The 19539-nt window shown below is 42.7% G+C and overlaps 1 protein-coding gene and 1 long non-coding RNA gene across 9 annotated transcripts in view; one reads left to right on the top strand and one right to left on the bottom strand.

The window, feature by feature from the left end:
• Positions 1-2754: 2754 nt before the first annotated feature.
• Positions 2755-19539, bottom strand: part of LOC310995256 (putative E3 ubiquitin-protein ligase HERC1) — a 39242-nt gene continuing 22457 nt past the window's right edge. For 7 of the 8 annotated variants that reach the window (XM_083984261.1, XM_083984262.1, XM_083984263.1 and 4 more), the window contains exons 43-80: positions 18800-18883; positions 17840-18026; positions 17629-17756; positions 17305-17504; positions 16759-17018; positions 16513-16565; positions 16215-16412; positions 15410-15575; positions 14665-14914; positions 13870-14098; positions 13484-13761; positions 12682-12809; positions 12433-12560; positions 12044-12271; positions 11403-11530; positions 11054-11253; positions 10721-10835; positions 10487-10618; positions 10255-10353; positions 9745-9918; positions 9309-9593; positions 9136-9201; positions 8852-8977; positions 8614-8752; positions 8283-8464; positions 7997-8152; positions 7771-7893; positions 7427-7529; positions 6759-6928; positions 6514-6652; positions 6245-6414; positions 5851-6020; positions 5015-5180; positions 4841-4917; positions 4479-4731; positions 4184-4336; positions 3375-3680; positions 2755-3280 (exon numbers count right to left, since the gene is read on the bottom strand). In XM_083984261.1, the coding sequence (XP_083840387.1) occupies positions 3095-3280; positions 3375-3680; positions 4184-4336; positions 4479-4731; positions 4841-4917; positions 5015-5180; positions 5851-6020; positions 6245-6414; positions 6514-6652; positions 6759-6928; positions 7427-7529; positions 7771-7893; positions 7997-8152; positions 8283-8464; positions 8614-8752; positions 8852-8977; positions 9136-9201; positions 9309-9593; positions 9745-9918; positions 10255-10353; positions 10487-10618; positions 10721-10835; positions 11054-11253; positions 11403-11530; positions 12044-12271; positions 12433-12560; positions 12682-12809; positions 13484-13761; positions 13870-14098; positions 14665-14914; positions 15410-15575; positions 16215-16412; positions 16513-16565; positions 16759-17018; positions 17305-17504; positions 17629-17756; positions 17840-18026; positions 18800-18883 (6335 nt within the window). In that variant the 3' untranslated portion in view covers positions 2755-3094. The remainder of the gene's footprint in view (positions 3281-3374; positions 3681-4183; positions 4337-4478; positions 4732-4840; positions 4918-5014; positions 5181-5850; positions 6021-6244; positions 6415-6513; positions 6653-6758; positions 6929-7426; positions 7530-7770; positions 7894-7996; positions 8153-8282; positions 8465-8613; positions 8753-8851; positions 8978-9135; positions 9202-9308; positions 9594-9744; positions 9919-10254; positions 10354-10486; positions 10619-10720; positions 10836-11053; positions 11254-11402; positions 11531-12043; positions 12272-12432; positions 12561-12681; positions 12810-13483; positions 13762-13869; positions 14099-14664; positions 14915-15409; positions 15576-16214; positions 16413-16512; positions 16566-16758; positions 17019-17304; positions 17505-17628; positions 17757-17839; positions 18027-18799; positions 18884-19539) is intronic. The other variant, XM_083984258.1, reaches the window with a different exon arrangement.
• LOC310995258 lies at positions 6827-12597 on the top strand. The gene is made up of 3 exons (XR_014595820.1): positions 6827-6962; positions 12117-12295; positions 12469-12597. It is a non-coding gene; the product is annotated as an uncharacterized lncRNA (long non-coding RNA).

The raw sequence follows: 19539 nt of genomic DNA, 5'->3' as shown, positions 1-19539 counted from the left end.
TGCCACCCATGAGTGCTGCTGAGATTTGAAGAGGTGTGCTGTAGGTGTAATCTGACCACAAGCTGTTTGTCATCTAGTATGTAGCCATCTATTCAGACAGATCAAACCAGCTTTGATTGGGAGATACAGGGTGACAGAGATCAGCTGCGGTGAAATGCATCATCAGCTTTACAAGATCTCTCTCTTGTGAACATGTGTGTGTGTTCTTGTGTGCGTGAATGTGTGTGTGCGTGTATGTGTGTTAATGATCTCTGCATATTCTCTGTGCTCTCTTGAACTTGCTTTGTGCAGAGGAACAACTACGCGCAACAACCACACTGACCTCCTGTGGGAATAGGAAGTATTACATATTCATAACCAGGCCTATTTACACTTTGATCAAGAAAATTAAAGCTGCTCTTACAGTATTGATCTGCCAGCCTTCATTACAGCAGGCATATCACAGCCCTCTTTATGAGGCACGAGTCTGAACAACTTGACTCGGGTGATTGATTGAGTGTTTACGAGAGGTTTCCTATCTGAGTGAGAGAAAATGATCTGATACCCACGACAGAAAATATCATGAAGATGTGAGATGGATTTGATTTTGAATAAGTTTGGTTTCAAAGTAAGTTGTAATTTACCTATTTAATTAAAACCATATTTACATGTAGTCTTTTTTGCTGTCCTGCTTCAAACTCCCATTTGAATCCTCATAAGCAGGGAGGAAAATGAATGCACTAACTGCTTGTAGATAAATAAGTAAAAGTGAATGTTGTGTGGAGTCAGTGCCTGTAAAACCCAGCACCACGTTTGTTTGTATGTCAGTGGGTGGATATACATTACAGCGTATAGTAGTGTACTGTAGATTCAGGTTGTCCCCTGCATTGCAACGGTAGTACATTTGCAGTAAGGTGTAATGTAATATACGTACCTGAATTCACACCTGAATCCCAATGGGTATAGCAGGTAGAATCCAGCCTGTCTAAATCAGCTGTAACATCGTCTTTTTGTTTTTGTTTTTTTCTTCTTCTTCTTCGTCTTTCCAAATTTGTGCATTTGTTAAGTTGATGGATGGATGTTATATTTATAGCAGGCGAGGTCTCTCATGAAAAAGCCTGCCTCTCTCAGCTGCAGGGCTGCTGACTGCAGGTTGTATTCTGTCTTACTGGCCGGGCGGCGCGCACGAGGAAACAGATGGTTAATAAGGTCACAGCAGACGTGCCTCGCACCAGCTCAGACAAATTGCAGACTCACCAGCAGTGCTGACTCAGGACAACATTAGACTCGGGGGAACTGAATTAAGACCTCTTTTTTGTAATGAGGGAAGTTGTTGCTTTGTGTGTTGCATGGCCTTTCATAGGAGGGGACTATGCACAGATGGAAATATAATAGAAAGGCTTTAATACCCTGAAAAACCTATTTGGTCATCAGATTCTTATGATGAAGGATGAGGCCGCACATAAACACATAATTTTCTGTCAGACTGTTTTTTCCACATGGCAGATCTGAGATTATCTGAGCTCTTATCGCTGCCATGAAGTGGGTGGCTCTGCTGGAAAAATGTTAGCCTATGTCATGTATTTCCTCGCATCAAAATGTTTTGACAATGGTGAGTTAGTTTGCTAATGAAGCACAGTTGAGTTTCTAATTGATAAACCCTCAGTAAATAATGAGTTTTTCACCCTAATATTATGTTTGATTGTTGCTTATTCAACATTGTTGCCATTCAGGAAACATGTAATATGTTTCTCTAAAGACTAATGCGTAATATAAATACAAATACTGATACAACACACAATGTTTCCAAGTATCTCCAGGGTAAAAGAGGATTCTTTACGACAGCCTACAATCAGACAGCAAGCTGTTCAATGTTTCTGTAAGTGACTAAAGCAATAACTGAATAAGTGAAGCAATAATCTACAGTTGCCCTGCTGTTTCTCTCATAAAGAGAAAAAATCACTTATACAGTACGTACTCTTTAGATAACATATTATTTTAAATCTTTCCATTTTTTACAATTCTGAATTGCTCATTTTTCTCCCCATATTCAGAGACCAAAGATGATGTTTCCAATTCAATTTCTGCCCTAAACAACTGAGCTTCTTCTTCAGGGCTGATATCTTTCTGCTGTGAAGCCTGGAGGAAAATGTTCTGCTCTGATTCAGTTTACACGTCACAGTCTTTGTCAGAGCTGATCAGAGCATCCTGACTCAGAATCGGCAAAACACACTGGTCCTAATAGCATTTAGTTTCATTGTAGCTTTGAGGCAGCGAGTTGCCTTAGAAAGTGCAGTTGTTAGGGCTGATTCTAGGAGACTTGGTGGCAAACTACATGAGTTCAATTACTATAAACTTGATGCATTTAATTTACAATACATCTTTACCAAACTGGGAAGAATATTGTTTTTTTTCCTGTACTTTGAGACAACACTTAAAATCCTAGAATCAAATCACATCAATTTTAGCCCAGAGTCAAAATCTCAGTGCAATCTGGCTCACACTGAGAAAAACTGTGAATTTAGCAAATGAAATTAAACTGCAGGCATATGTAAGACTTACAACATAATTAATGAGTCTAATTTTTTTTTTTTAAACTTCCTTAAACTTTTATTCTCACAACCTACAGTAAATCTACCCTCATTGTGACCTCTATAGTTCCAAACAGTGTAGGTTATACAGTATACTGTATGATGCTCACTTTGATCTTAAGAAATGAATATGGATTTGGATGCAGAAATGTGAACTACAGCACACCAAACTCCTTATTTAAACACTCTTTATTTTACAATAATACTGCCTATGTGTGACAGGTCATTAAATTATTACATATTTTCAAACAAACAGGCACATTAACTCTTTTATTGTGGCTTAATCACCTATATTTTTTAAAATCTTATTCTGTATCCCTGTAGTTTTGATTCATCGTACGCACTGCAATAATTACAACACCTTGCACAGTTGGAAAATCAAAACTACACATGTCTTTGAGTCAACAAACATATAAACAGTACACTACCATACAGGTTTGGCGAATAAAAATCTGTGTTCAGTGCATAATGTGCATGGCATCGGAGAAGATACATTCATCACCCTGTCCACCGCAGTCTCTGCTTCAGTCCTCGGTGTCAGAGCTGTCTGCTGGGTCGGTGTTGTGGGTCAGCATGTAGTTGTCCATGTCGATGGAGGGGCAGTTGTGGATGGAGTAACGCAGACGCTCGGCGAGGACAGCCTGGCTTGTGTACGGGGGCAGGCGAAGCAGGAAGAAGCAAGTCTGAGCAGTAGGGAGGCCGTTGATGGGCTGAAGGAGATGACAAGGAGGGCGTTTTTTTATTATAAAGTATTTATCTTTGTAAATAGACAAATTACTTTTTTTTTTTTAGAAATGACCTTACCCTGTCCACCTTGATGATTTGAAACTTCTGTGTGATATCGGCCGGGTTGGAGGGCAACCTGGACCTGCCAGAGACGAAGCGTAGGAACAGCACCCTCTCCTCATTGGTGAACTCCTCCAAGCTCTGCCAAAACCAGCCAATGAGCTGGTGGCTCTCGGTGATGTCACGGTAACGCACCAGCTTCTTCAGCATCTCGACAGAGACCTCTGGCAGGCCGCAGACCAGCTGCTCCAGCTGCTGTGCTGTCAGCAGGGAGAGGAGGGGCACGGGGATGATGGTGGACATGCCCTCTCTGATGGCTGCCACCTGGACACAACAGAGCAACGTCAGCTTTGATACTTCTTAGGGCGAGATAAAGGGAAACAACAACAACGGGAACAACAAACAGGCTGTCGAGTGTGCGCTAATGGAAACTGGGGAGCAGACTGAATGTTTAAAACCAAGCCAGTGTTTCACAAACAGAGAGAAATCCACACCAGAGGTATTTTTTTCCCAGAGCTTAATTTACCATCATTAAGGACTAAGATCTATATTTCATGCTGATCTCAGTCTGTCCATCTTTGAGCAAGTGAATTTTAAATAAAAAATGACTTGATTTTCAACTGACTAGTGCTGACTCTTAACTATTTTAGCCCTGCCTCAATACCAGTATAATGATGATGATAATATTGCTGTCCGTGTTGAAAGAAAACTGCTAAAGGTCACACTGGATGCAGAGGCCACGCTGTCAGCATTTTCCCTTTGGGAACAATTTTCTCTGAGTTGCAAGCTGTGTAAAACTTTTCCTGAAGAATTATTTCCTGTCAAACCTGTGAATCCATCTCATGCAGTCTGTAGTCCAGAGCTCTCTCCACATATTCAGTCTTGTTGCCAAAGTTTAGAGATATGTTTTGGCCTCCAGGAACCACAGGTACCAGCCTTCCATCAGCACTGTGGGCCATGAACGAGTCCAGCGGGATCATCTTCAGACAGCAGATATGACAGGAAGGATAGTATAGAAAAATAAAACAAAAAGGGGTTGAGAGGTGAAGAATAAAAATGTTAAATATCTTTCAGTTTGGACAGTTGTAAATCTGCAATAACATAATTTGCATTTTATCTCACCACGTGGAAATTCTCCTCTGTGATTCCACTGTTTTCTAGATGGAGGATGCCTTGGAGGGTGCGGTAGGTGAGCAGGTCCACCTCCTCAAGGTCAGGCCCTCCCAGTGGCATCGAGCAGAGCTGTTTCCACACCCATGGAGCCAGATGTAAGTCCAGAGGCTTCTTGGTGCGAATGGCCACAGCCATCAGGATGCCCAGGAAGCGAAACTGGACTATGTGATCCTCCGAGAGCGCGGCCGGGTTCAACAGGAACCTGTGAAGGTGCACGCCAGAGGTAAAGATAATTTCTGAAGACTTTAATATTCTCTCATACTTTAAAGGTGTTGTTATGGTTTGTGGTTGTGAAAACAAGACACACACACCTGTCAGTGTTACTGCCCACATCTGCAAAGCTGTTGGGAGTGTGAATCAGAAGATCCACCACGCCAGACTGCAGCTCCTGGTGGAAACACATCATCAGTGTGACGATTTACATAAAGCAGAATATTCATGCAGCATTAAAAAAAGACCATCTCTGCTGCTCGCTTGCGTGCTACCTGGCACATCTCAGTGATGGTGTCATCAAACACTCCTCCGGCATCATCCGCTCCCTCCCCAACAAGCTTGACCTTCCAGGCTCGTGACGGGAGCCGAAGCTCCAGAGGATTCAAGCTCACCACCTGCTTTGCGATCTGCACGAAGATGGGCTTGCTCGATCGCCCTCTGTACAAGTGTAGGAGAGGACAGATCATCAATCAAGTGATGGACACATACTAGCAGATATTAGATAAACACATTTTATTTTAGTCAGGTTTTATTTATTTTTTTACTGTTTTACTTCTGTTTGCTTTTTTAATTTTACAAACATAAATATTCTCTTTCTTATTTTTATATATACGTATGTATATTCTGTGTATATGTATGTTTCTCTCTTTTTTTTCTCCTCTATTTATTTCAGTTGATTATTTATATAAGAAATTTTACCAGATGACTTGCAGGTGTGCTATTTTTTTTTGTTTGTTTTTTTTTTCTCTTCAGTTTCCAAAGGATCAAAGTATCATTGTTTTCTTAAACTGACTGCTCCAAGTTCAGGGTTGGTTGGGTGGAGGGAGGGAAGTTGTTTAAAGACTTGAAAGATCTAACGGATGAATGATGTACCAAGTTCAAAAATCAATTAAAAAATCAATAAAATAAACACAGCTGCAATTAAAGGGGGGAAAATGCAAGCAAAACGCACAAGGCAGCAGATTCAGCACTAAAATTCTTCTACTGACTCTGGTCAGTTGGAAATACACTAAGTTGTTTTGCCCCCCCCCATCTTTTTTTCTAGCAGCTGGACCCCTGAAGACACACAGATGCTTGCCACCAGACTGGAAATCGTGGTCACCCTCACCTTGTGGATATCCGTTTCACAGTGATCTGTGGCCCATATGTTTTGCCCTGGGTCATTGTTCTGCCAATGGAGCGCACCAGAGGCAGAGTGTTGACCTTGGGCGATAGAAGGCCGCGGAGCTCGCCCCGGATGATAGCTGTCGTCCCTGAACTATAGCGTGAGGTGGACACCTGCGCAGAGGGAAGGACAGGACATAAAACAGGAGGAGGTGAGTGAGGCATCACGCTGACAGAATGATAGCGAGGCAGAGAGAAGACTGACACACAGGATGTATGAGAGTACCAGCAATAATTCAGTGTGTAGGTTTTGGTTTTTTGGGTTTTTTTTTTTACATGTTCTTTTAAATGAATTTTAATAAATGGAGAAACAGGTATAAGATGGAACGAACGATTACCGGACTCTTGTTGTCCAGGTTTAGCAGCCTCCAGGATTTGTACATGAGATCAGAGAAGTGGTAGAGCACCCTAAGCCGCATGCTGAGGACATCAGGGCTGCAGTCTTTCAATGTGTTGTACTGGGGAGGGACCGACTGGGGAAGGCCAAGCTGGAAATTTCCAGAGCCACCTGGAGATGAAGGGAACAAATTGTTCCATGTGCAGATGCAGAGAGTATTTTCTGGTGTACAGGTGCAGAAAGACTCTCTGTGGGTGTGTTTGTGTGTACCTGAGTTTTTCATGGAGGTAGAGGGGGTGGTCCACGCTGAACTGTGGCAGCGTCCAGCAGAGATCTGTCTGATGTTTTTACCCTGGAGAGCCGCTATGAGTGTTGGCTCCTTCACTGGGTTCGTGTGTCCAAGACCGAGCTGAGACACAAATATAAAGCACCACAGTACAGTCCATGGAGTGTGTCTGATGTGTGGTGAAAACAAACTTCAAAGTGCATAATTTAATATTTGAACATTTGGTTACCTGTCCCTCGCTGTTGCAGCCCCAGGCATAGACGTCTCCGGTGGAGGACAGGGCGAGGACATGTTCACAGCCCACGGCAATGTCCTCTATGAATAGCCCCTCCAGGGACGGCACCACCTGGGGGCAGGATTTATTCTTCAGCATGGAGTCCGGCAGGCCGATTAGACGCTCTGAAGAATGAAACCAAGAAACACAATGACATCTGTGAGTCAGCTCTAAAAATAAACCCTAAACAGAATTGTTTATTTTTCTGCAATTGGACCAACTAAGCTGGATTGGTTAGTAAGAATTATGAGGAGAACATTCCCTTCATGTCAAGTACTGACACTTTTTAATAACTTTTTTAAATCACTATTTATTTTTTTGTAACAAACAGAAATGTTGCATGTCAGGATAGAAGCAATCTGAAATATCCAGTGGGTCAAATGTGGGTGACTGTAAGTGCATCAAGACACACACACTACAAGCTATTTTACATACTTTTTCATGTATATGCAAATTAAGTGTATCCTAATTAGTTATTTTTCTTTTTTTCAAAGGCTGATATAATGAGATGAGGATTACTGTTGGAGGAAAAAACTTTACATTTTGCCACACAATAAATCAACACCAAGTGTTTACGAGAATTGCAAAAATATTCAAAATCAAGTTTTTATGTGAAAATGTACCTTGTCCAAATGTGTACACATGTCCATCACAGGCCAACGCCACAGAAAACTGAGTTCCACAGCTGACCTTCTTAATTCCCTTGTTGCACAGCTGCTCCACTTTCTGAAAACAGGAACAACCAAAAATAATATTTCATCTACAGTACACTTCAGAAGCACCTGTAAATGCATGAGAGAACCCTAACTCAGTTAATTCAACTCATAAACAGTGTAAATGAGGCACTAATAAGCATGTCTCTGGTCTCTGGTATTCTTCACTGTTAGAAACCAGGCAGGATAAGCAATCTGTGTTTTATCTTTAGTGGATTCCCAAATGTGAGTCTTTGACAGCATTAATGACGTACCTGGGGGTAGTATTTTGCCGTTGAGGAACCAGTTCCTAATTTACCATAATCCCCATCTCCAAAGGCCCACACAACCATCCCATCAAGGGACACCACCAGAGTGTGGTTGAGACCACATGACACCTGAGGAAGGAGACAGCTGACTTAGCTTTGTTTGCTTATAACAACATACTGTATATATGTCACCACTGGAGTTCAATGATTAAAGAGGTGGTTTATTCCTCACCTGCCCCACATGATATCCCTCTAACGCTGCCACCCGTTCAGGCAGCATCTTGTTGGATGTTGACCTTTGACCCAGACGGCCAGATTCACCACTACCGAAGGTGAACAGTTTCCCATCTGCTGTTACCACGGCAGAGTGCCGGAAACCACAGGCAAGCTGGCAGAGGAGAGAAAGCCATATGACACTTATACTGGTTTTCTCAACATGTGGCAGCAACACTAGAGTGAGTTATTTTATCATTATTTTTACTCATATCGTTCTTGACACTTCCAGACTTTATTTCTACCTGAACGACCTCTTCTCCTTGTAAGGCCTCGATCTGTTTAGGTCTCCTCTGCCTTTCACTGTTGCCGTGCCCCAGTTTTCCAAAATCTCCGTCTCCCCAGCTGAACACCTCCCCGGTCTCAGTCAGAGCCATCGAGTGTCCGTCAGAACCACAAGACGTCACCAGCTGAGTCACAACATACCCTGTTCACAAAGCAGAAAGTTAGTAAATCTCAGCTCATAAAGACAAGAATTACGAGAATATTAATTAACAATTCAGCCTAAACAGAAGCTATAAACTCTAACTAAAAGCAGACCAGCTCAGACTTAGGATCTTTGACCCTGTTCTTCACCTTGAAAGGCGAAGATAATAGTGGGGACATAGAGATCATCAGAATTCCCCTGGCCCAGTCGGCCGTACTGTCCTTCTCCGACAGCCAATACAGTCCCATTGGACTGGAGCAGGAAGGTACAGTTCTGACCACACACCACCTGGATGACATGAAAAACATCCACAAGAGGAGAAAGGTAAAAAAACAAAACAACGTAGTAGTAAGGGACAGTCTGTATCCTGAGAGAAAAGGCTGCTACCTGTTGTGTCTGTGATAGAGACGGTGCAATCGTAGGCATCATGAGGTTGGTTCCCATTCCTGCCAGCTGTCCGTAACGTCCGTTCCCCCACAGGTACACCTCACTCTTCCCTCCCTGTTGCCAGTCCTAAACAACACAGCAGGTGAAATGGAAATGACAACTTATGATAACACCAAGAAAAGATTTTACTGACAAGAAAGAGAGTAAGAAAGTAAACTGGAGAACAAATCTGTTTTAGTTTGGCATTTGTCGTGTGCTCTATTTAAAGACAGCCAAGCTGTTACCTCTGGTCGGGTGGTTGCCCAGGACATCAGCTGCTCATCCATCCTGAAGCTCCACTTGCTATTGTCCTGAAAGACAGAGAGGTGTCTCAGTAGATGCCAACATCCAGATTTATGAAACATATCCAGCTATTCCCTAAACAAACAACAGGAGGAGGAGATTTGTCACCACTCACCAGTGCCTTAATGATTTCTGTGTCTTCCATCTCCTGAAACTCTGAGACAATGAAGGATTCTGGGAAAGCAGTACCGCTGGCTATAGCCTCGGCGCTGCGGACGGTGGTGGCGTACGTGGTGAGCCAGCTCCACTCTGACGGACAGGAGTGGGCATCAGGACTGATGTGGTGAGGAGGGCGAGGGAAACGGCACAGATGTTTATCTAAGGACAAACCAACAGTCAAGGAGGCCAGGCTCTGGAGGAAGGCACTGTGGACCAGCTGGTCACCCGCTGCAACGTGGGTCTGCATTAACAGAAGACAGAGACGAGTAAGGAGCTGGAGCTCACAAGGACAAAAACACAAATGACTGATATGATACAAAAACAGAAGAGACACAAAACATTGACTGAATAAATGTAACCAAACAACTTTAAAGCACAGTTTCATTAATGACCCGCTCATGGTTGTACTGCTCCTGCAGCAGTAAGGGCAGCCTCTCCAGGAAGACGGCCAAACAGGGGGCTCGATTTAGACCCAGGATGTTCTGACTTCTGAGAACCATGCGACAGGAAGAGAGCACGTGATTTTGACTGATCCAGTCGGGGTTGCAGCAGATCAACAAAACATCCTGGTAAAGACACAATGACAGAACACAGCTGTAAAGTAATTCAAGCAATCTGAAGATAACTGGATGCTAATTTACATAGTTTCAGCTCTGGAAATAATGAATAAGTAAATGCCTAACTTAGAGAGTCGTACAGTAGTTTCAAGAAATACTTAAAAAACAGTTTTGTGAAGAATTAAGACAAAGGTTTTGTTGTAACTCATGTCTGGCTAACTTAGATTAGCAAGACTGGAAGAAAACATAAGTCTGGATTTATCCAGACAACTCTGCCAGCACCTCTAAAGCTCACTTATTTGTAGATTCATATTAACAAACAGGTTTAGTAGAAATTCAAATTACCTTCGACCTCCCGAAGCAGGCGGCCACACCCAGATTTGGTATCCAGGTGGTGCTGACGACTGAACCCAAGCCTGTAGCAGTCTGTAAGACTGAACCATCCTGCAAGAGGCACAGAGAGGCAGGGGATTCAAATTCTATATTAAACAATAGTTCAAATTTCAGGCAACAGTGTTTGTTTGTTTGGACTTCAGATTAGAAAGTGGCAGCAGCAGTTTAAAGATTGTTTTCTGACCTGTAAGGACCAGATGTTGAGCAGCCCCCCTATCCCTCCAGACACCAGAGTCATTCCACTGGAGCAAAATGAAAGGGACTTCACTGCTGTAATGTGGCCATGAAGCACAAACACACACTTTGCGCTGTCCTGCTGTAAAAAAAAAAAAAGGATAGAAAGCAGGTGATTCCATGAGCTTAAAACAGCTAAAAACCAAACTGAGTAACTGGTGCATGAAATCCTCACAACACTGACCTTGACATCGTTGTTTTTCTCTTGGCTTGGGGAGTTGTTCAGTATGTTGGGCAAAGACACAACGGTGCCCCCCTGTGGCAGTGTCCAGACATACACAGAGCCATTCTGACAACCCCTGTGGAAACATGGAGATAAAATGCAAATTACTGGATGTGAAATATAAATATATGAAATAAATAAATAAATAAATAATACAATAATGCCACTATTATCAGACATTTTCCACTAAATCTTTCTCTATTTTTCTTTCAGAAAAGGTAAATGTTGTCAAGAAGGTGTGAAAATATTCAGAGAAAGACTATAGAACAGGATGTTAGAGTCATTTAAACTCACACAGCCATCATGAGCCTGGGATCAGGAGCTCTGCCAGCGAGTGGGCACCATTCAGCGATGTTAACAGTGCTGGAGTGAAGGAGGGAGTGCAGGGTCACCCAGGTGCCCCCAGAGCGTCCTAATATCTTTGTTACCTCTGACCTGCCCAAGCACAGCAGCAAGTGCCCCGTGGGGTCCCATTTTAGAGCACTCACACCGTCCTGGAGGGTGAGAGGAGAGGAAGGAGAGTGGAGTGGTCAGTAAGAGATAAATCTGTGTCACAGTGTGTTGGCAACAGAGTGGAGCGCAAGCAGCTCTTTGTCTCTTTGCTGCAGTTCAAGTGCGTGTGGAGGAAACTTTGCAGACAAACCTGGAAGACGGACAACACCACAGGCTGCTCGTTCTCATAGGTCTCAGTAGTGGCCAGCAGGATCTTTCCTGTGGGGTAGCCCACTGCAAACGGCTTGTCCTCACTGTGCCAGGCGACACACTGGGGAGCTGGGAGGAATCATGAAAGAGGAACAGCCGTTTAAAACCAATGAGCTGATATTGTTGAGAAATGCATGTTTTGCTTTCCTGCCAGGAGTTATGTGATTGATGCCACTGCTGTGTTTTTGAAGGTGGAGCCAGGAATTCATTAGGTTGGTATTAATACTGGAATGCTGATGCTGTTTTATCTGTTTACCCTTCCACTTATCTAACTCTTGGCAAGAAGGAAAATAGGCACAGTTCTTGAAAAAAATAGTTCTTTAAGTCTACAACATGAACTCAATCTTAAAAATGGTATGAGCTGAGATGTACCCATCCAAACACACCTAAAGCAGGAAACAGGAATTATTGGCAAAAAATAAAAAATAAAATAAAGAGAAATATATAGTAAAATAAACAATCCTTTACTAATGTTGCCTAATGTGATGTACATATACATTAAACGTGCGTGACTTAATTTTCTTGAAAAACATGTCATTCTGTTAGATCTGTAATTAACAGTGTGCACAACAGCCTCCTCACCTTCTTTCCTGTGGCAGTGGATGAGTTCAGTGCTTTTCATGTTCAACTCCATTTCCTGCATTGTGACCTGCAGCCAGCAGAGGGAGCCATCCAGCCGGCCCACCAACAGGCTCTCGGCCGCTCTGTTCTTACAGGACGTCGGCTGGTCCAGAACCCACAAGCTGAAGGTGTGGGCCCAGCAGAGGGCCGTGACCCGGGACACCTGAGCCTCCACGTGACAGTGAGATCCTGTAAAGTGACAGAAGTTTGTAGGTGCGGAGTTTGACAGTTAACATTTCCTAAGTGATGACTTGAAAACTTTCAGGCATATAGCTACAGTATAAAGACCATATCAAAGAAGAGTACATATAATAAAAACTAAGACTAGTGAAAAAGACAAAAGGACTCACCCCTGATGTTCATGATGTTGATGTGTTTGTTTTCAGGGGCAGCCAGGAAGTTTCCCCCTGGACTCCAGTACACAGGAGACATGTGGTGACATCGACCTGGCCTCTCGTTGTTTGACCTGTCCACCTTACTGAAGAGAGTCAAATGAAGGACATTTTTGAGATGGGAGGAGGGCGAAAGAGATATATCTTTTGAAAGTTTAACATCAAAACAATAATGAAATAATCAACACTGAATCAAAAATACATCACCTGGTGATACAGGAGAAGGTCGTCTGTAACTCCACTGAGTTGTGGCTGATGCTCCACAGTTGCACCACCTTGTCCTGAGAACATGTAGCCAGCAAATTCTGCTCACTGCTCCAGCAACAGCTGGCCACCTGAAACAGAACATTAATACTGATTAAAGGTCTTAATATTTCATGTATTTTAGCTAAATACATTTATTCTATTAGACTTGACCATACACTTTGTTTATGGGTCAATGACGTGATGCAACCCAGTGTCAAGCGGTGTAACTGGTATTTTTTCATAAAAATCTGACTTTATACAGGAAAATAAATCTGGACTCAAGTGTGGAATAAATGTAATTCACTTTTGCAATGCAACACCGTGTTTCTTAACAAAATTTTCATAATTTGTCATTTAATTTGGAAAAAAAAGCTGTGTTTTTGTCCTGCTCACTGTTGCCAAAATGCATTAAAATTTAAATATAGAAACACAGCAAAAAATCTATTTCAACTTAATTTTTTCAGAAGAAAGTATATTTTTTTAGATGTACACTTTGTGGTTACACCATTGGACATTTTCAGGGACATCCAGTCTTAGAAAAAGATTTTAACAACAATGATGCATGCTTTTAAAACAATGTTTAAAGAGGTTATTATTCATATATTTATGAATTACTCATCTTTCCAACCCTTATAAAGATAACAGAAGTCCCTGGTTTTAGTTTCTGAACATATACCAGGAGAATACTGCTTGTTCTATGGAAACAGTTATAATGCAGAAAATGCGCTGACTTGACACACTGCTGATCCTACAAATCCCTTACCTTGTTATAGTGTCCTTCCAGCCTCTTGAGAGGACATTTGCGCAAATCACTAGCCAGGTCGCTGTACGTCTGGGGACGATTAGGGATGTCCCTTCCCGTGGCGGCCAGGGCCTGCACCAGCTGCTGTGCTGCCCACTGGCGGTGTTTACTGGTCAACCTGGCAGACAGGACACATGCTGCCAACGCATTAGCCAGCTCCAGAGGGCCCACTCTGGCATTCAAGTGGGGTAAAGGGGAGGGGGGCAAGGACGAAGAAGACATCCCGTGGTTCCCTGCATCTATGTTAAACAGACACGAGCAGAGGAGAGTTACTATGAATAACAAGCTCACAGGATTTCAGACACTGTGATGAATAATTGCACATGATGACGCGACTCGTCTCTCACCATTAGCCTCGTGTTCGGCCCTCTCTGGGCTGGAACAGTGAACACTCTTTTCAGTCAGCAGGGTCACCAGACTTTGCGTGACCAGGAAGGTTGGGGGCGTCTGGTCACTGAAGTCCCTCTGCTGCTGAGCGCCCTGAGCTGCAGCTGTGAGACTGGAGCTCAGACAACCTCTCTGTTGTGGGTCACTGATGGCCCCGATGTTCACCCCCGTAGCTGCCGCCATTAGATCCTACAAGCAGCAGTGTTCACACGACATTCACATTTGGAAAAATTACCTCCATTTGCCAGCATTTATACATGTCCACAATGAAATAATCCTGTAATACATGGATAATTCCTTATTTCAATGGATCCTAATTTCATTCTTTATAATTTTCTATGCTCTATTGTAATTATTACTTTGATTATTACTCTTTTTATTGTGTATTTTAATCATTCTTGAAGCTCATTGATCTTTTACAAGCCTAAATTTGCTTTCATCAGTTTTCGATAAACACTTGAAAGAGCCAATTATATCAAACCAGATGTTCAACCAGCCAATCGGCCCTTAATTCCAGTCCAGAAGTTCAGAGTCCAACTGATCCCACTGTAATTAATTCAGTCAAATATGGAAATAGTACAAGAGAGGAAATGTAATTGAATGATGTATTAAAATGTGTTTATTAGCTGTTATCAAAGGCATATGGGAAACTATGATATAGTGGTATAATGTGATGTGAAATTTAGATATCAACTATTTGCAATAATTAGCATGTATAGTATTAATAAATGGTTGACTGATCAAAGAAAACTGACCTGAGTGCATATCTCCACTAGCTGTCTGTAAGCAGTAGAGCTGTGGGACACCACGTTGCCGATGGCTGAGGTAAGGAAGCTGAGGCAGGTGGAGTTGTTGCGTTCTGTCGCCAGCCCCTTCCCACCTGCCTGTCGGTCCACACAGGTGTGTGCCCTGCCCCCTGCTGCAAGAGTCATCAAACGCACCAAGATGCGGATGTCTGCCAGACCCAAGGACTCCAATCCGTTGGACTGGCTGCACACTGACGCGCTGGGGGAGTGAGATAAAAGAAAGATGAAACCGCAGTGAATGGGTAAGGACAATGTACCAACAACAACATGTTTTGGTTAAATGTACTGTACCACAAATTATTCTAAGAAACTTACAGAAATCCTTTTGAAGCAAGACTTTTTACAAAATATGGCAACCATTTTAAATGTATATGGAAAATCTCCCAGCACATCAGGTTGACTAATTTCCCTGTATTGGAGCTTGACTTGGCATGATCTATGAGTAGTGATGCTACCCTTTGTCTCTCTCTGTATCTCCGATTATTGCATAATGTATTTTATTTATTCATTTATTATTATGATTTTTCCCCCACTTTCTATTGTCCTGTTATTGTACATAGTGTTCATTTTTAATTTTGTGGATATTGTCTTTTTTCTAGATTTGAATTTGTCTTGTCAGTTGGTAAGTGTAACTTTGTTCCTGAAAAAATAAAAAATAAAACATAAAAAAAAAGAAAAAAGAAAAGAACTGTACCTAGAGGCCGTCTGAGACAGAGCTCTCATCACCATGCTGTAGGCTAGCAGAATCTGTGCTGTGCTGGTGACTCTTCGTAAAGCTTTCAGTCTGTCATGAGAGTCCCTCAGCGACACCGCCTGCTGTCCAAGGCTCAGAGAGGTCTTCTGCTCAACCAGGGCATTTCCTGGTAACGACAGAAATCGCATCAAACGGCACTCTGTTAATTATAGGACAAGCCCATGATCATGTTAAACTCACATCAAAGCACAGTACATGGCATGCTTATCCTTCTGATGTGAGCATCCCCACGTCCCCCCCAAAAAAAGAACAACCATACTGGACCACTGGGACAACTGGGAGGATGTGGGCCTCAGATGTGCAGCTATGATAAATGAGTAATGAGTCACTATGCTGCAGCAAGTTTGCCTGTGGATGGAGTGTGGATGCTGCCAACAAGCACAGAGGGAATGTGGGTGTGTGTTATGTGGGCTAAATCTTTCACCAGAGATAAAGTGAAAGAAACATCCACAGGAACAAGAAGACAGTTAACCACTGAGTAAATGTGGCCTACTGTTCTCTTTGTACACGACCAGCTATTTAATATTCAGAGGTGTGTGGATGCCAGCATTTTTATGTTTTATTTATTTGCAGTTCTGCATCTGTTAATATTATACAGTATGTGCAAATGCATCACTGTCATCTTTAACTACTGCTACTACTACTACTTTCCTAAATGTTATATTCTGAGATATTTGACACAGACACTTTTTGAACTCAGTCCAAAAGTCGGTCACATCTAGCTACTATAATTAACAGCCAGTACCTTTGGGAGCTGCGGCTCTTGTTGGGTCTGCAGAGCTGTAAACCCGGGCTCCCAGTGGATCTGGTTCAGTGAAAGTTATGGGGTCTGGTACCAGCTTCTTTTCAGTCAGCCCCAGTGGTCTCAGCAAGAGCCCAAAGTCCTCCAGGCCTGTCAGCTTGTCTGTGTCACACTCGTCCTGGTGGCTCATTTCCCAGTCATCTAAGCAAACACAAGTATCCTTCATGTTTTAAAAACAAAACTGCATTTCATGACAACCAAACGACTCGTCTCACGTAAGAGTGAAAGTTCCTTCTCCTACCATCAGATGTGCTGTCCAGCTGGCCAATCAAATCAGATGTTAGACCTTTAATCCTAAAAACAAAAAGAGGACAGAATAGTGATAAATAGCAGGCTGCATACTGTAACTAGTTATACTTAACAATATCAAAATCTCATGAAGTTCTTATAAATATATGACATCAAGAGACAGGTTGCTTTGAAAATTGTGCTGCATGAATCTCTTCATCGTTTCGTGCAGACATAAATTTGCATACATTTGCTTTACCTTTCATATTTAGAATTTGCGTCGCTCAGGTTTGCAGCCAGATACTTTTCCCTGCAGGAGGTGCAGAGGAGGTAGAAGGGAAAGTTGGAGCCGCACTCTCCTTTGAACCAGACATCCACGTAGGCCCCGGTGCTGTCGTAGCCCTTACGCGCAGCACTCTGCCCGCAACCTGGGTGACGGCGCTTTATGTGATTGTTAAACTGCAGGGTCAGAGTGTTGCACAGCTCACACTTCACCATCTGGCTGTGTTCTTCTCCGGCCTAAAGCAGGGAGAATAAGATGGATGATAATATTTCTCGTACATGGTTTGAAATGAAACAACACACCAGGCCTATAAACAACTCTACAATTGAATTCATGTGCATATTCAGATTCTTCTTTAAACATTATTATTTTTTGCAGCATGTAGTTACTTAATCTGTGACTTCTGTGTTTATAATTTTGCATTTTAACTCATAACATACAGTATATTTATTGAAACGTTCTAAACTACATTTGTGTTTCATCAACGTCTTGCAGCCTTAGTGATGATAATCTGAGTGTCACCTCCACTATCTGGAGTGTGTCTCTCTCCAAACTGAAGAACGAGGGGGTGAGCAGGTCCTCATAACTTTCCTCATGGTACGGATCGTCCATGTAGCCCAACTCTGACTCCTCGTCAGCAGAGAAAGGATGAAACTCCACCTGCTCTGGCCATTCACCGACCGCTGTGTACAGCTGTGGGAGTGGGTTGGGTGATGGCAAGTCTGAAAAGATTATGTTACAGTTGGTATGGTAAGGGGGTGTTTCCACAGAAGATTTCGTGAAACTAACACATAAACACTGCTTCATTTTCATCTTCATCGTCTCATTCAAAGCTGTCACTCTGACCTGCCCTGCGGAACGACGTCCTCTGAGTTGGGCCTGAGCGTCTCCGTCGTGCTGGGGGAGGTCTGTTCCTGGTCAGGTGGACATCCAAGAAGTTCTCCCTCTCTATCCAGTCCAGCCCTGGTAGCAGGCTGTGAACGAGATGACATGCAGTGCATCAGCAAACTAGTTCTGCTCACAGCAATGACGTCAGTGTGCCTCTGAAATCTCTGACCTTTCAGTGGGTTGGCTGGTGGGCCGCTCAGGACACTGCACCGTCTCCGGCCCATCTGGGGACGGCGTCTCAGGAGCGCCCTCCGGTCTGGCTGACTCCACTGCCTGCTGCTCCTCCGTCATGGGGTGCTCTAGCATCCAGCTGGCCAACACCTCGATGGTCTGAGAGTCCAAGTCACCTGCTACATCTGGGAGGGACCACAGGGAAGTTGAACTGTCAGAGTTCAAAAAGAAAGGACGGATCATGGAGTGCTGCATTGCTACTTCATGTCGGACATCACCACCAGATGATCGCGCTTCTGTGCAACGTTTAAGGTCAGACCGCTACATCTGCTTTGATGGTGCAGTGTAGGACGAGGGGTGGTGTGATGTATGTGTTATAGTACGTGAGAAAATGCCTGAGATCAGGATAATGAGGGGAATTTAAGTGAAAGGGTGGAAATGTATGTTGGTGCTATGTGTAAATGTGAAAATGCACGCTTGTTTACATGCTCATAATACACACATGATCTGTGCCAGATATTCTGATTCAGTTTTACCGTGAGGTGACACTGTCACCAAAGAAGCCTCTGTGAGCTACATTTTAGTGAAAAGGAGATTTGCATGTAAATCAAAATGACACTGCAGCGATGCAACAATCTCAATAGAAATATTTAAAGGCTGAGAGATGAGATAGAAAATCAGGAAAACACTTGTGCACCCTGATGACAATAATGATAATAACAACAATAATATGCATCAAATATACAGTAATAGTAATTTGATGCCTGTTATTTTTACATTAAAAATAGTAAACAACCAATAAAATGCATCTTCCTCCACACATAACGCACACTTTTCTCTTACTACAGGAAGGCTACAGCACACAGTGAAGGACATATGTTTAAAATAGAAAAGCACATGAAGCAAAAAAAAGAAAAAAAAAACTCTGGGGTATCAGACACACTCCACAAAGCAGTACCTGCTGCCTCCATGGCCCAGTAGATATGTCTCATAGTGAATCCCATTTCTAGCAATCGACTGGTGACAAACATTTGTGTCCGTTCTGGTGGTTGAGGAGAAAAGGAAAAGTACACAAAAAACAGAAAACAAAAACAAGCCCACAGCGACATCTTGAATTTGTCATGCATGTAGACTGCTGTGGAATTCAGCAGAGTAATTACCTTCACATTTAGTTTTACTCATTCATTGTATAGTGTTTTATTAGTCTACAGAGAAAATGTCTCTCTATTCTATGTAACTTTTCAATCTAGTTTTCATGTCCTGACTGAATAACATATATTAATCAACTGGCCCATTAATCCTAATGTCTAAGATATGAATGTCAGAGCAATACCTTCAAGTTTGATGCATTAACCAGCAATGTTCAAAAATAACACCAACATAACTGACAATGAAACAAATGGTGCCATTCAAGCATGTAAGTGCACAAACTGTGTCATGCATGCAGTTGATAGTTTTAATATCATATCTGTCAAATCACAGAGCAAAACACATGCTGTTTTGAGCAGCAGATAAGATAAGTGACAAATAGCTGAACATGTAAAATCATGCAAGAGACAGAGAGTTTACAATGATTGCTCTCCTGCTATTGCAACAGGAGTCTGGCTGAGCTTAACTACAGTAATTTTGAAATTACACTGATAGCGTTTGAATGTGAAGCCAAAATGGGGAAAAAAGTTTAAAAACGGCACTGACCTG

Source organism: Trachurus trachurus, assembly GCF_905171665.1.
Source record: "Trachurus trachurus genome assembly, chromosome: 12".
Taxonomy (NCBI): Eukaryota; Metazoa; Chordata; class Actinopteri; order Carangiformes; family Carangidae; genus Trachurus; species Trachurus trachurus.
The sequence above is the reverse complement of the archived record's forward strand: the minus strand, read 5'-3'. Positions and strand labels throughout refer to the sequence as shown.